Here is a 14,913-nt window from a genome sequence, read left to right on the forward strand (position 1 = left end):
ATCCCCTCATGAAATTTGCACAGCAATATCTGCTATAGGAAGTCTGCAGCACTTCTGCTGTATGTGTTGCTTCCCTAATGTAAGGCATGTCACTATATGCCTAAATACTTCTGCAAGGCACTCTGTGCTTGCACAGACCTTTTTATGTCGTAATCAGTGTATGTAGAACTGTCTTTTATAGGATTAGGCAATCCGGATTTGTTGTTTACACAGATTGAAAAACAGCATAAACCGGTTAACATCAATTGTTTGAAAAAAGTAGCCTAAAATGTTCCCAAATTAATAATGTATGTGTGACTGTAAGCTCTTCCATCACTTTCCCAGGGTTCTGTTCCTAAATAAGTAGAATAGAAAACTGATTTGAAACTGGATTTAGGATGAAACTATGAAAATAATAACAGATAACAAAATCATGTCAAAACCTTGCAAACTGCAAGAACTAGTCGGAGCTTGTGAGTTGTACTTCCTCTTGAAGCCAGCGGCTTTGTCCCCACGTCACTCTGTAGAGCACACAAAGCCTTTCCCTGGCCTGCATTATTACATTATCAAAACTTAAGAGATTTGGTGCTTGAGAAAACAATCTTTTAGAAAATTGTTAGAATGATGTGGTGACTTTTTTCTTCTAGTGGTCCTCTGCAAGCACAAAATATCTCCTCGCTGAAAGTGAAACAATTGAAGAGTGTGATGTAACTAGAACAGCCTGGAAAAGCTTTAGCAAGTCTTCAGTGCTCGACATGTTCAGTTTCCTAGTTGATACTTTATTGTAAAGGTTTGGCTAAAATCATTTTTAAAGCAGATCTATCAGTTGAATATGTCACCCTGTATGTAAGGGTAGCATATTACAGACCCAGGTCTAGAGTCCTATTCCAAATGCCCCAATTTTTTTCCCTGTTTTAGCTAATGGGAAGGAGACTTTGGACTCGCTGGGCTATATTCATTAGGGAAGCCCTCCTCTCACCCTTAATGAGTAATTGACTACTGTGTATTGCATGTAAATGCATTAGCCTGTTAGGCCTCATGTTCATGGCCAGGTCGGATTCTGCAGGAGGGAGCCCGCAGTGGGATCCCATCCTGCCCGCGGCAAAAGGACATTACTTGCGCCGCCACACAGGCGCAGTGGAGTTTCATTTTTTTTTTTTTAAATCTCCTTCTTTCCCACAGGATCCGTGGCCTGTCTACAGTGTAAGCTGCGAGTGGGCCGTGAATTGGACTGCTTCCATTGACTTCAATGGAAGCAGTCAGTGCGGGACCCGCAGCAAAATGGAGCATGCTGTGATTTTTGTTTTCCGGCCCAAAAGGTCCACAAATGAAATCCGCATGCTTTAATTTAGCTGCAGGTGCCTATGATTGTCTATTGGATCTGTGGATCATCTGCGTGGTTGCCCACATGTGGATTCCGCAATTCAAATCCACCCGTGGACATTGAGCCTTAGACAGAGGATAGTTCTGGTTAGCTGAGACCCTGTTCTGCATAGATGAGGGGCCAGAACCTGCAATGGCTGTAAATAGATAGGTGTTTCCTTACGGAGAAGACTCTGATTTTGCTTGCATCCTTAGTCACGTTGCAAGGCCTGTTTTAAAAAGTTAGAGATTGAGTTATAGGGAAGTTACCTTGCAAAATGTGGTACTACAGAGGCATTTTTCCATCTTTTATTTGTATACCTTATTTCCCAGGGGGCATTGCATCTTCTAGAAGTCTCCCTATACCATCTTGGTGGTCTCCATAAGGAGAAACCGTAGCTTCAGATTAATGTAGTCCTACACCACAGACTTCATTATTTTTAGTGGAACTGGCTGTCCATCTAATATGTAGGGTCCTTTCCCAACTCTTTCCCCAGGTTTACATTTCAGGGGAAAACTTGAATTTCAACATACCTGATCCTTTGTTCTCAAAGATAAGTTACCGCCGGAGTTGTTTTACAGTGGCTTATTCCTCTCCCTATTGAGAACACCTCCCCAATTTGTTTGGGATGGGAGGGGATCAAAATGGAAAGTATCTACAAATGGCTGTACAGTTTAGACTATTGTTGGATTTTAGTAGATTTGCGCCCATGGAACTTGCGCCCATGAAATGTAGTAACATGTTTGTAGACCCACATGGTGATCTATTTGTGGTACCATTAGTTTGGAACAATTGGCCTACTTGAAGTTTCTTTTTTTGCATTTTTAATACTTCCTCTGTCTCCTGGGCAAGTGCCCCTATTGCCCCTTTCAGGCCAAACTGGCATGGACAAGATTTTTCTGATTGGACCATTAACTAATAGAAACTGGAAAGAATCCATTGCTGTGTGCCAGAATCAATGAAGAGAAATTATAATTTGGTTACTCTGTAGCTTTATGCCTCATAGTTTTTCTAACTGTAAACCAGTTGGCATGATATTTATCTTTCATATGTTAGAACATCTGTTTCCTTTGTAGAAGTCAGCAGGGCTGCTAAATGAACTACAGTATTTCAGGCTAAAATTGAATTATACAAGGTTTTCTAAAAAAAAATAAAAATGTGATATTCGTAAAGCCGCTCTGTCAAGGCTCCCTATTGATTGTTAGTCTGCAGAAGAGACCTGACAGAGCTGCTTTACCTTATCACTTTCCCATTATTAATCTTGATTCGATAGACTATCATGGAGAACTTGTTGCATGTTTGTAAGTGGTTGCTCAAAAGGGTTTACCTGGCTGCCATGGCAACCAACTGTGATGCAACCATTTGTGCAACAATTTGGCCTGTAACAGTTTTTTTTTTTTTTTTTTTTTTTTCAACAATTTGAATTGAACATGCCCAGGAGAGGATGGACTGATTGGACAATAAAACAATCATAAAGGTTTTAATCGCTCTACGACAGCACACCTGAGATTACTTTTCCATTGCGACCAGTGTTCCCATAGAGGAGAGCGCACCCGCAACGGGGAAAAAAATGACTTGCTGCAGCCAGGGAATCCGCACTGCAGCGCCGGCTTTGCCGTGATGGATTGATTGTCCCATGTTAAGGAGATTTTTGACAAACCTCATCCACATGGCTGGCCAACCCCGGGATTAGTGGCCGCAGGCCGATTTGCCGCTGCGAAATTCTGGACGGAATTTCCGTGGCAAATCCACCCTGTGTGAACCCAGCCTAAGTGTAAACGCTCTGCACAAACACGAATGACCTTAGTGGTGTCGGCGCTCGTGCAGTCATTTGCCCATAAGTCATCCTGTGTAAAAGGGACTTAAACTAGGAGGCCGCAGGTAGAAAACCACTACAGCATATAATTAAGAAATTGTGTTTAAATGCTTTGCATAAGTTACAAGACTAGGTAAGAGTCCGTGGCAATATTTCCCAAATACAGGGAATTGAATGCGGTTTTCTATGTGTGAATTGTGTCATTTGACTTGAGTGTTTCATTATTCATGTACTGTGCAGGTTTGCTGATCTCATTAAACACTTTAACCAGCATTTAGCAGAAGTTTTTTGAGAGGACATTCCCCTATAAAAGGCCACTTTTGTAACTTTTGTGCAATGCTGGGTGGTCGTGTCAAGAATATTTCACTGTGTAATTATTTTACCATTTTTAAGACTTTCTGTTCAGACTTTTATTTGGTTTCCATTACTCTTTGGCAGTCGGAATAATGCAGTGTGCATTATTCTATCCAGTAATAGAAAATAAAAAGTGGAAACTTGATGGATGCATTATAAGTCAATGGCATCAATCAGGATCCATCCAAAATGGGTCATTAGCAGATTCATTATATCGTTGCCACTGCAAAAAGTGAAGCTTTAGCATCTGTGTGACCAGAGCCTATTACTTGTTACCTTGCACTTTTTTGAGGCATTCTTTTTGAAACCTTACTGGTTTTATATTTTCTTGCTTAGGACCATGGATCTGCTGGATTGGAACAGTTTAATTGACAACAGAACGAAGCTCTCCAAACTTCTTTTGGTGCCAAACTTACAGGTACACATTTTTATTTTCCTTGACTTGTTATGCAGCAGAATTTTAGTATTATGGTCATCAGGAGGACTTGTAAACAAAATTGCAAGGAATTGGCACCATATGTATACTTGCTGGATATCCTATACTTGATAGCTAGAGATGTCAATTCTAAAGAATATTGTATAGGGCTTCACATAGGATCATGGGGTGCATTAAGAGGTGTAGGGGGAACGTGATGAGAACATTCCTCTTCCTCAAATCACTGGTCAGGCCACACATGGAATATTGTGGACAGTTTTGGGCACTGGTACTCAAGAAGGACATATCAGAGCTTGAGAGAGTACAAAGGCGGCAACTAAAGTAATAAATGGAATGGTGGGAACAAACCCAAAGAGGTTATTACAATTCAGATTATTTAGTTTTAAAAAAGACTTCTGAGAGACTACTTAATTGTATAAATATATCGGGGTACAATACAGAGATCACTACCATCATCTATTTGTATCTAGGACTGACGGTAACAAGGGGGGTGTCCTCCTACGTCTAGAGATCAGGAGGTTTCTACACCAACATAGAAGGGGGGTTCTATACTGTAAGAACAGTGAGACTATGGAACTCTCTGCCTGAGGATAGGCTGAGGGCGAACTGTATAAGAGCTCAAGATGGACCTGGGTGCCTTTCTTAAGCGTTAGAATCCCTTATGACTTCAGAAGGGTTGTTGACCCAGGGATTATTCTAATTGCCAGATTGGAGTGAGGAATTTTTCCCCTAAATGGGGAAAAAATTGGCTTCTATCTCATTTGGGTTTTTTCCTGCTGGATCAATGTTGGGGTGTAATGGGCTCAACTGGGTGGACATATGCCTTTTTTCGTCCTTGCATATGATGTTACTATGTTAATATTACTATAGCCACAGAAGACCCAGATCCGCCCACAATAAACAAAACTTTGCAACTAGAAAAACCGCTTGTATAGTAAGAAGCACACTGTCTGGGTTCGTTCACATGGGTGTCAAAATCATGCAGAGGTTAGCTGCACGAAAAAATCGAGGTTAACACTCTTGAAAATTGCGTTAATGGACGTTTTTTCCGCGATCAAGCCCCGAGCCTCTTTAGTATTTAAATCGCCCATTCACATGATCGGGAGCTGCGTGTGGCCAAAAAAATGCATTGCTGTTCAGGAATTCCCTCGGTCAGTAAAACTCCTACTGATGACTTCTAATGTCTTAAATACAGACACCTGTCGTCTTTCCTGAGCATTGGACGCAGCTATACTCCTTTCCCCTCCCTTTTTTTCCAACTCCTATAAGAGTCTATGGACACTCCTGTGTTTTCCAGTCAAAAGATAAGTCAAGACTAGAGGTGAGCGAGCATACTCGATAAGGCAAACTACTCAAGAGAGTAGTGCCTTATGCGAGTACCTGCCTGCTCGTCTCTAAAGATTTGGCTGCCAGCGCGGGTGAGAGGTGAGTTGCGGCGGTGAGCGGGGGGGGGGGGGGGAGAGATCTCCCCTCCGTTCCTCCCCGCCGGCAGCCGAATCTTTAGAGACGAGCGGGCAGGTACTCTAATAAGGCACTACTCGCTCGAGTAGTTTGCCTTAGCGAGTATGCTGGCTCATCTCTAGTCAAGACCTAGCTTTTCATGCAGCAGGTAATTTCAGTCACTGATGTTCTGTCTTCTTAGGCAAAGTTTTTTTTTTTTTTGTTTTGTTTTTTTTTTTGTTTGCGTAGTTTTAAATCATTCATTCTGAACGTTTCTATAGGAAACCATTGCTTCTATTAGTCGCAAGGTTTTTTTTGGGGGGGGTTTTTTAAGCGCGTGTAACTTGGCTGAGCGAACTCGTCCGTGTGAATGAGCCCTCATTGTGATTTTTGTTTCATGTGCACATCGTTTTATATTTTTGCCATAAACACAGAGTGACTATGAAAAAAAAATAGTCGTAACATTCACAATAAATATTTGAAGAATAAAATGAATCTTCAATTAACTGGGATGATGGGAGGGAAGAAGTACAGAAGTGTCAGAAAAGACCGTCCCACCTTTTAAAGGTTTTCCTTGGTGTAATATACTGCAACAGCCTTGATGTTGTGCATGTCATCATTGATTTACTCTGACAGCTCCATTTATTTTCGCTTTCCTATTGACCCACATAATAAAATACAAGTATGATGAAAAGATTAACAAGCGTTATCCTGTCCTTTCTTGCTTATCCTTTAGCAAGCATTGTGTAAAAAGTGAAAATGAAACCCCTTAATGAACACTCTGCATGGGAAGCTTTTTCTGCTGTCTGTACATGTTGTACGTGTTCTTCACAGAAGAGCCGTGGTGTGAGAAATGCAACACTGAATACAGATGATGGAAAACGCTTTCCGCACGCATATTCTGTATTGCACATAAATCCCACATATATCGGTGCTTAGTTCTTTTTAATGGTGACGAGCACTTGTCAGCTTACCTCCCTATGTGAAGCCTATTTAATCCAGTATATTGTACTAGATCTAGGTTACCATCAGTATATAAACTCCTCTGCTTTATTACTGGAGCTCCCAGCAGCGTAGGGCTATTCTCTACCACCCAAGCCTTTCATAGGTTTTGTTCTGCAGAGTTATATCATTTTTGGTTTTTTTTCTTTCTTTGGGCATATTTCTAACAAAATGTATTAGAGCATAGGGGAAAAATCTTATGGGATCTGCCACCTGCAAGATGTGTGAAATTCTAGGCTTTGGCTTATTATCAGCATGCTAAAGAAGTGAGCAAGTTTACAGCTCCATTCTGCAATATGTAATGAAACTGTGCCACCATCTGGCCCTTTACAGACCTAATGAAGGTTTCCTCGGAGCAAGAAAACCGGCTGGAAGGCTAGACAGTGTTTGTGCTCTGCGCCTGTTGACCCTTCTGCTTGTAATTTATCTTCATGATCGCTTGACCTTGATGGTGATGATTCCGTCATGAATAGTGAAGCTGACCTGACATCAGCCTTATTGTACGCATTCTGCATCTCTCCCCCAGCAAGGGAATTAGAATCTGTTGCTTGCAGCAGGATTTCCTCTTTTACAGCATGTCTGTATGAATTTAATAGCACGCCACCTCTATTATTCTTCTGGTAATAGAAGTATAAATTGATAACATTTTAATTTTCCAGTTGACACTTTTAATGCGCACATTGTACACCTTATTATTCTTCTAAAATGTTACCGATTGCATTTTCGGAAGGCATTTCGAATATTCACGGAGGTGCAACTTCCCTATCGACATGGAACAAACTATAAATAAACTTGCTTATTTGTCTGCGCCTTTTTTCTTTATATGCAATAAAGGCCAAGTAGTTAAGATGTAAGGGAAAATAAACTCATTTTTGTGTTGATTTGTAGCGGGTCCTTAGGGATGTATTTGCATAAATTAGGCAGATTTTTATTCACACCTGAATACATTTGCAGCGGCTGAATAAATTGAACTGACAAACCATTTCCACAATGACATATTTATGTTTACAGGGCTCTGGAGAGAATACAGTAATGTTTCAAAAAGTAAAAAGAATGATTATGGTTGTAAATGGCTCCATAGCACCCGTGTTCGATTTTTGTGCTTCACTTGTAATGAGGCACATTTGTAAATTTTTTTTTTTTTTTTTTTTTCCCTCCACCCACTAGACCGGTCAGGTAGAGCCCCTCTTGTCCAGGTTCACAGAGGAAGAGGACCTGCAAATGAAGAGGATGTTGCAGAGAATGGATGTTCTGGCAAAGGTCAGGAATGTATTTTTATGCCGTTTGCTTGACACGCTGTGTATTTCTTTCAGTACTTGTCAGGTTAAAATTTATAACGCATCACAAAAGAAGGAAATGGCAATGATTAAAACCGTGTGGAAGGATCGAGAAAAGATGCGAAAAGCAGGTCCCTGTTCTGCGAAGAAGGAAATGTATTGGTATGGCACTAATGAAATCGGAGGAATTGCTTGGTGTTAAAGGGTTTTCCAAGAGCCAGGACTTTGACAAGTAGAACGGTTTATAGGTTCACAGGGAAATCTAGAATATACTGAATTTGATCTTGAAGTCAAATTGAGGGGGTTTTCACCTCTTCGTAGGTCTTGTAATGTCAAACCAGAAATCGAAAACTGCAAAATCTGCCACATCCACAGCAGGCTCTAAAATCTGCAGCAAGCCATCTTTGTGAGAACCCGCAGGGAAATCCGACCCCACCCGCAGCTGAGGACCATGGTTACCTGTCCGAGTCTTCACTCCGGATGTGCGCGGAAGCGCCGCCCTTCAGCGCGCATGAGCAGTAGAGCTTTTTTTTTTTTAATGTCCTGCTTTCCTGCAGAATCCATGGCCCATCTGCAATCCAATTGGCTGCGGATTGGTTGTCTTCCATTGACTTTAATGGAAGCAGTCTGAGCGGGAGCCGTAGCACATAAAGCGTGCTGCTATTTTGTTTCCTGGACCAAAAGGGCTGCGAAACAAATCTGCATTCTTTAATTCAGTTGCAAGTGCTTGTCTTCCTATGGGCGGCTTGAACTGCAGATCTTCAAATTTGCCCATGGACATTGGGCCTTACTATGTAACATAGAGTCATGTAAGAAGTTGTGATCAGTGGGGACACCTTAAGAGGTGATCAGTTAGGGTCACTACGCACAAAGTGTCTGCTGTACTCGGAGCCCTGTTTTACCTTTCCTTAGAGAGCTGGCTAAGGTGTGTGGTCTCTAGTCAACTCTCTAAGGAAACAGTAACCGAAGCTGAACATCACCCCTTCGTTCTCAAGACTCTGACCCCCATTGGTTACAACTTCTGATCTTTTCAAAAATATTAGTTCAAACTTTCATGCTCTGCTTACGATTCCTTAGTCTTTATAGTGTTTTCACATAAGATTCTCCACTTGACCCAATTCCACTCTCATATTGGAATGGGTAATGGCTATTGATTCAGCTCACGTAGCTTTGTGCTGCAACAAAGACAACACACTAATGGCAAAACAACCAATGTCTGATAACCTTTTACTCTTATTTCATTGTCATTTCACTATTTCTGACATTTTCAACATTTGACTGACAATTGCCTTTTAACTGCATACGTGAATAACTATACTGCATATTTCTCTCACTAGGTGGCGCTGTTTAATATAGCATATATTTGAATGGAAGTTCATTGTAACCCATTCTTCCCTTACACAGCAAACCAGGTGATAAAACATGGTATTACAAATAGAAATTACGATTTGTTTCAATGGGAAACGATACAATTAGCGATTTCTAAGAAAAACCATGTAACCGTTATTACTACATTACGACATTGAAGTAATTAGTAATTGACTTAGTCACGTTTCTACTCTAGAATTAGAGTTCTAAAGGCGATGTGTATAATTTTATAGTCAGACTATTACAAATACTTTATATTCCAATAAAAAGACAACCGAGCCAAAGCAAATAGCTTGAAAGAAATAATATCATTTTACTATTTTTCATTAAAATGTCCCAAAAGCATCGTGCCTGGCACCTCCAATACTACAGTACTGTATTTGGCTGCACGGAGCTTACGTATAGGGTTACTATATAAAGATACTCTTGTGTAGTTGTTTGTACTTAGAAACCCCCATCATCTCAAGCAGCCTTGCTGGCCATGAGCTGGCACTGAATGACTTTTATAGCCTCATTAATATTTACATCCAGTCTTACCAAGATGAGCAGTAAAAGTGGCTCAGATGGTGCAGTAAATCAATGCCACTATATTTTACACATCTAAAAGGGTAGAAACAGCCCTCAGAAATGTCAGCTATATCAGGAAGTCTTTGAAATTCCTTAATAAGCACTAATTTAAATAAATGCATTAATGCTGAAATGTAATCTTTCATAATGAAATGCAAACAAACACATTCTTTTGAACTCTGATGAAAAACAATATCCGCTACTTGTTAGTGCCATAAGTTATCAGCAGACGTACAAAGTCATTTAGAGCATCTTAAAATTGGACTGATTAAGTGTATGTACTTTATTTTGTCCTTCAAAAAGAAGAAAGCGATTAATTGTCTAATTACGGAATGATTGCTGCTTAAATTTCCAATAAAATGGGAGCAGAGCCCGCGTCTGCAGTACCACTGGGCTGACATTGGAGTAGATGTAGAAGTAACGGAGATGGAGCGTAGGACTGTGCTGCTTGCTATTGGGCATGTTCTGCTGGCTTCCATAGAATGCTAGGAGCATTGTGGCGTGAATGCTACTTTGTTTAATCATTCGGAGCTGCTTTGCAATAACTGTAACCTAATATAGGTTACTGTAAGTGTGTGTGGTCCCATGGAAACTGCAGATCTGTTTATTAACCGCTAATTGCGTCACCAGAAGTGATCAACAAGTAAGGTTTTATCTCTTAAGTTGTGTCCAGGATAAAGTTACCTTTTACAATAGTCGCTCAAAAAAGTCATCGAAACGTTACGAACGACAGTCGTTCATTTTCTTCTACACAGTGATGATTGTTCATTAGGCGTTTGCCGACATATCGTTCATAGAGGGGATCCTCATGCAAATGAATTTTCAAGTCCTTTAGATACGAACAACTGCGGCTTTTGATCAACTGGCAACAATTTTTTTACAATAAGTTGCTAGTCTTTTCATTTTCAGCTTATTGCTCGCTACCCCGTCAGCGACCATGTATACACTGTACTATCCTTTGTTTTCATTTTTTTTCCTAGTGATTCTTTTAGCCAGTACTCATCCCTTCTAAATATAGATACAAACAATGGTTCAGACAGCGCCAAAAGGATATAGAGCGGGTTCCCCAATGTGTTTCTCTCTAATCCTCCTTGTAGGAGGAGAGCTGCAATAACAATAAAGGGGGGACTCTCACCAGGAGAGTGAGCCCCCAAGGAAAAAACAAAGAATAGGTTTTAAGTAAAAAGTTTTTTTACTTAAAACCTATTCTTTGTTTCATCCCTTCTAAAGGCACTGTACCATAACACTTTACAATCCACTGTCTGACGTCTTCCTACATTCTGATGAGGCTTGTACAGCTCCAATGTCAGAAGCCGTCCGACAGGGTATTATCACCGTCTATTGCCAGCCACTCCGCTGTCAGAGCCTCTCTGGGGCACGCACACTGGCTTTAGCCAGCAGATGGCACCATTGTATAATGGCAAAAAGAGAGAGCCTTTTAGGAAACCCTCCAATCCAATTTTGGATTCAAAGGGTTAGAGGGGTGGCGTTTTGCAGGGAAATACTATTGTTGAACAGATAGGATCTGCTGCTTAGGACCCCGACTGATCAGCTAATCAGGCCCATGCAGTCAGCACTGCTACACAAACGGGTACAGAGCGAAAGCTGCTGCTCTGACCCCTGTGTAGTGGGTAGTACTTGTAACTGCAGGTGCAGTTCCCATTGACTTTTTTTTTTTTTTTTATAATGAGAGCGGCATTTGTAATTACAAGCAGCGGCCACTAGACAGGAGTCACAGCAGCAGCTTCCACTCAATACCCTGTGTTAGTGCTGACAGCTGGGGCCCAATCAGATGTCGACCCTGGCCAATCAACTATTGATGACTTGTCATTAATAGTATTTCCCTCTAAATCCCTTTTTAATTTCAGTTGCCTATATTTCATTAAACTAACATACCTAGAGATGAGCGAACGCGTTCGTCCGAGCTTGATATTCGTGCGAATATTAGGGTGTTCGGGATGTTCGTTATTCGTGACGAACACCATGCGGTGTTCTGGTTACTTTCACTTCCTTCCCTGAGACGTTAGCGCGCTTTTCTGGCCAATTGAAAGACAGGGAAGGCATTACAACTTCCCCCTGCAACGTTTAAGCCCTATACCACCCCCCTGCTGTGAGTGGCTGGCGAGATCAGGTGTTCGCCTAATATAAAAGTCGGCCCCTCCCGCGGCTCGCCTCAGATGCGGTGTGAGTTAGATGAGGGACAGTGCTGTTTATACCGGAGCTGCTGTAGGGAAAGAATTGGTAGTTAGTGTAGGCTTCAAGACCCCCCAAAGGTCCTTATTAGGGCCACTGATAGCTGTGTGTTGGCTGCTGTTAGCAGTGGGATTTTTTTTTTCTCAAAATCGCCTCTGCAGACCGTTGCACCTGGCATTAGGGACAGAAGTGCTGCATAGGCAGGGAGAGTGTTAGGAGTGAGTGTAGCCTTCAAGAACCTCAACGGTCCTTTCTAGGGCCATATTTATCCGTGTGCAGTACTGTCCAGGCTGCTGTTGGCTGTGCTGCATTTTTTTTGGGCTTCTCAAAATCGCCTCTGCAGAGCATTCCACCCTCCATTGATACTGCAGGGAAAGAATTGTATAGGCAGGGCCACAACACAGTTATTATTCATAGAATATACGCAGTGCTGCCTGTTGGTGGGAAAAAACTGAAAACAAATCTATTTGTCCAGCCTCTGTCCGTCCTTACGGGCGGTGGACACGTGTGAGCTGCGTGAAAAACATTGCTAAATCATACGCACCCAGCTACGCTTTACTGCTGGGTTCGCCATTTGCTTTCCTTAATTGGGAAAAAAAATACCTGCTCTCCAAGAGTTATAATAACTCTGCTACCCTCACGTTCTGTGACACATAAGCAGGGACACAGCACAGTTATTAAACTTCTCAGGTTCATTGAATATACGCAGTGCTGCCTGTTGGTGGGAAAAAACTGAAAAGAAATCTATTTGTCCAGCCTGTGTCCGTCCTTACGCCTGTGGAGACGTGTGAGCTGCGTGAAAAACATTGCTAAATCATACGCACCCAGCTACGCTTTACTGCTGGCTTCGCCATTTGCTTTCCTTAATTGGGAAAAAAAAATACCTGCTCTGCCACAGTTAATAACTCTGCTACCCTCACGTTCTGTGACACATAAGCAGGGACACAGCACAGTTATTAAACTTAGATAATTCATTCACTAGAGGCAGTGGGGCCTTTCGTTTTCCAAAAAGGGCAAAAATTATATTTGGCCTGCAGTCTTGCGCCAATTTATTTCCTGCCTGGGAAATCTAATCACTGGTAATACAGCATGCTGAGGGGTAGGGGTAAGCCTAGAGGACGTGGACGTGGACGTGGCCGAGGACGCGGAGGGCCAAGTGAGGGTGTGTGCACAGGCCAAGCTCCTGATCCAGGTGTGTCGCAGCTGTCTGCTGCGCGATTAGGAGAGAGGCACGTTTCTGGCGTCCCCACATTCATCGCCCAATTAATGGGTCCACGCGGGAGACGGTTATTAGAAAATGAGCAGTGTGAGCAGGTCCTGTCCTGGATGGCAGAAAGTGCTTCGAGCAACCTATCGTCTACCCGCAGTTCTGCGCCGTCCACTGCTGCCAATCCGAATCCTCTGTCTGCTGCTCCTCCTTCCTCCCAGCCTCCTCACTCCACTACAATGACACCTGCTCAGGAGCGGGAACACTCCCAGGAACTGTTCTCGGGCCCCTGCTTAGATTGGGCAGCAGCGGTTCCTCTCCCACCAGAGGAGTTTATCGTCACTGATGCCCAACCATTCGAAAGTTCCCGGGGTCCGGGGGAAGAGGCTGGGGACTTCCGCCAACTGTCTCAACAACTTTCTGTGGGTGAGGAGGACGATGACGATCAGACACAGTTGTCTTGCAGTGAGGTAGTAGTAAGGGCAGTAAGTCCCAGGGAGCAGCGCACAGAGGATTCGGAGGAAGAGCAGCAGGACGATGAGGTGACTGACCCCACCTGGTGTGCAACGCTTACTCAGGAGGACAGGTCTTCAGAGGGGGAGTCAAGGGCATCAGCAGGGCAGGTTGCAAGAGGCAGTGCAGTGGCCAGGGGTAGAGGCAGGGCCAGACCGAATAATCCACCAAGTGTTTCCCAAAGCGCCCCCTCGCGCCATGCCACCCTGCGGAGGCCGAGGTGCTCTAAGGTCTGGCAGTTTTTCACAGAGACGCCTGACGACCGACGAACAGTGGTGTGCAACCTTTGTCGCGCAAAGCTCAGCCGGGGAGCCAACACCAACAGCCTCACCACCACCACCATGCGCAGACATATGATGGCCAAGCACCCCGCAAGGTGGGACAAAGGCCGTTCACCGCCTCCGGTTTGCACCCCTGCCTCTCCCCCTGTGCCCCAACCTGCCACTGAGATGCAACCCCCCTCTCAGGACACAGGCACTACCGCCTCATGGCCTGCACCCACACCCTCATCTCCGCTGTCCTCGGCCCCATCCAGCAGTGTAGTTCAGCGCACCGTTCAGCCGTCGCTTGCGCAAGTGTTCGAGCGCAAGCGCAAGTACGCCGCCACGCACCCGCACGCTCAAACGTTAACCGTCCGCATCGCAAAATTCATCAGCCTTGAGATGCTGCCGTATAGGGTTGTGGAAACGGAGTCCTTCAAAAGTATCATGGAGGCGGCGGCCCCGCGCTACTCAGTTCCCAGTCGCCACTACTTTTCCCGATGTGCCGTCCCAGCCCTGCACGACCACGTCTCCCGCAACATTGTGCGCGCCCTCACCAACGCGGTTACTGCCACGGTCCACTTAACTACGGACACGTGGACAAGCACAGGCGGGCAGGGCCACTACATCTCCCTGACGGCACATTGGGTGAATTTAGTGGAGGCTGGGACAGAGTCAGAGCCTGGGACCGCTCACGTCCTACCCACCCCCAGAATTGCGGGCCCCAGCTCGGTGGTGGTATCTGCGGAGGTGTATGCTTCCTCCACTAAAGCACCCTCCTCCTCCTCCTCCTCCTCTGTCTCACAATCAAGATGTGTTAGCAGCAGCATGTCGCCAGCAGTCGGTGTCGCGCGGTGTGGCAGCACAGCGGTGGGCAAGCGTCAGCAGGCCGTGCTGAAACTACTCAGCTTAGGCGATAAGAGGCACACGGCCCACGAACTGCTGCAGGGTCTGACACAGCAGACCGACCGCTGGCTTGCGCCGCTGAGCCTCCAACCGGGCATGGTCGTGTGTGACAACGGCCGTAACCTGGTGGCGGCTCTGCAGCTCGGCAGCCTCACGCACGTGCCATGCCTGGCCCACGTCTTTAATTTGGTGGTTCAGCGGTTTCTGAAAAGCTACCCACGCTTGTCAGACC

At 44.1% G+C, this 14,913-nt stretch overlaps 1 protein-coding gene across 1 annotated transcript in view; it reads left to right on the plus strand.

Moving 5' to 3' along the window:
• PRODH (proline dehydrogenase 1) overlaps positions 1-14,913 on the plus strand; it is a 113,187-nt gene that overhangs the window by 75,040 nt on the left and 23,234 nt on the right. Inside the window, exons 8-9 of the mRNA XM_066603669.1 lie at positions 3,849-3,930; positions 7,558-7,650. Of these exons, the coding sequence (XP_066459766.1) occupies positions 3,849-3,930; positions 7,558-7,650 (175 nt within the window). The remainder of the gene's footprint in view (positions 1-3,848; positions 3,931-7,557; positions 7,651-14,913) is intronic.

Source organism: Eleutherodactylus coqui, chromosome 5, assembly GCF_035609145.1.
Source record: "Eleutherodactylus coqui strain aEleCoq1 chromosome 5, aEleCoq1.hap1, whole genome shotgun sequence".
Taxonomy (NCBI): Eukaryota; Metazoa; Chordata; class Amphibia; order Anura; family Eleutherodactylidae; genus Eleutherodactylus; species Eleutherodactylus coqui.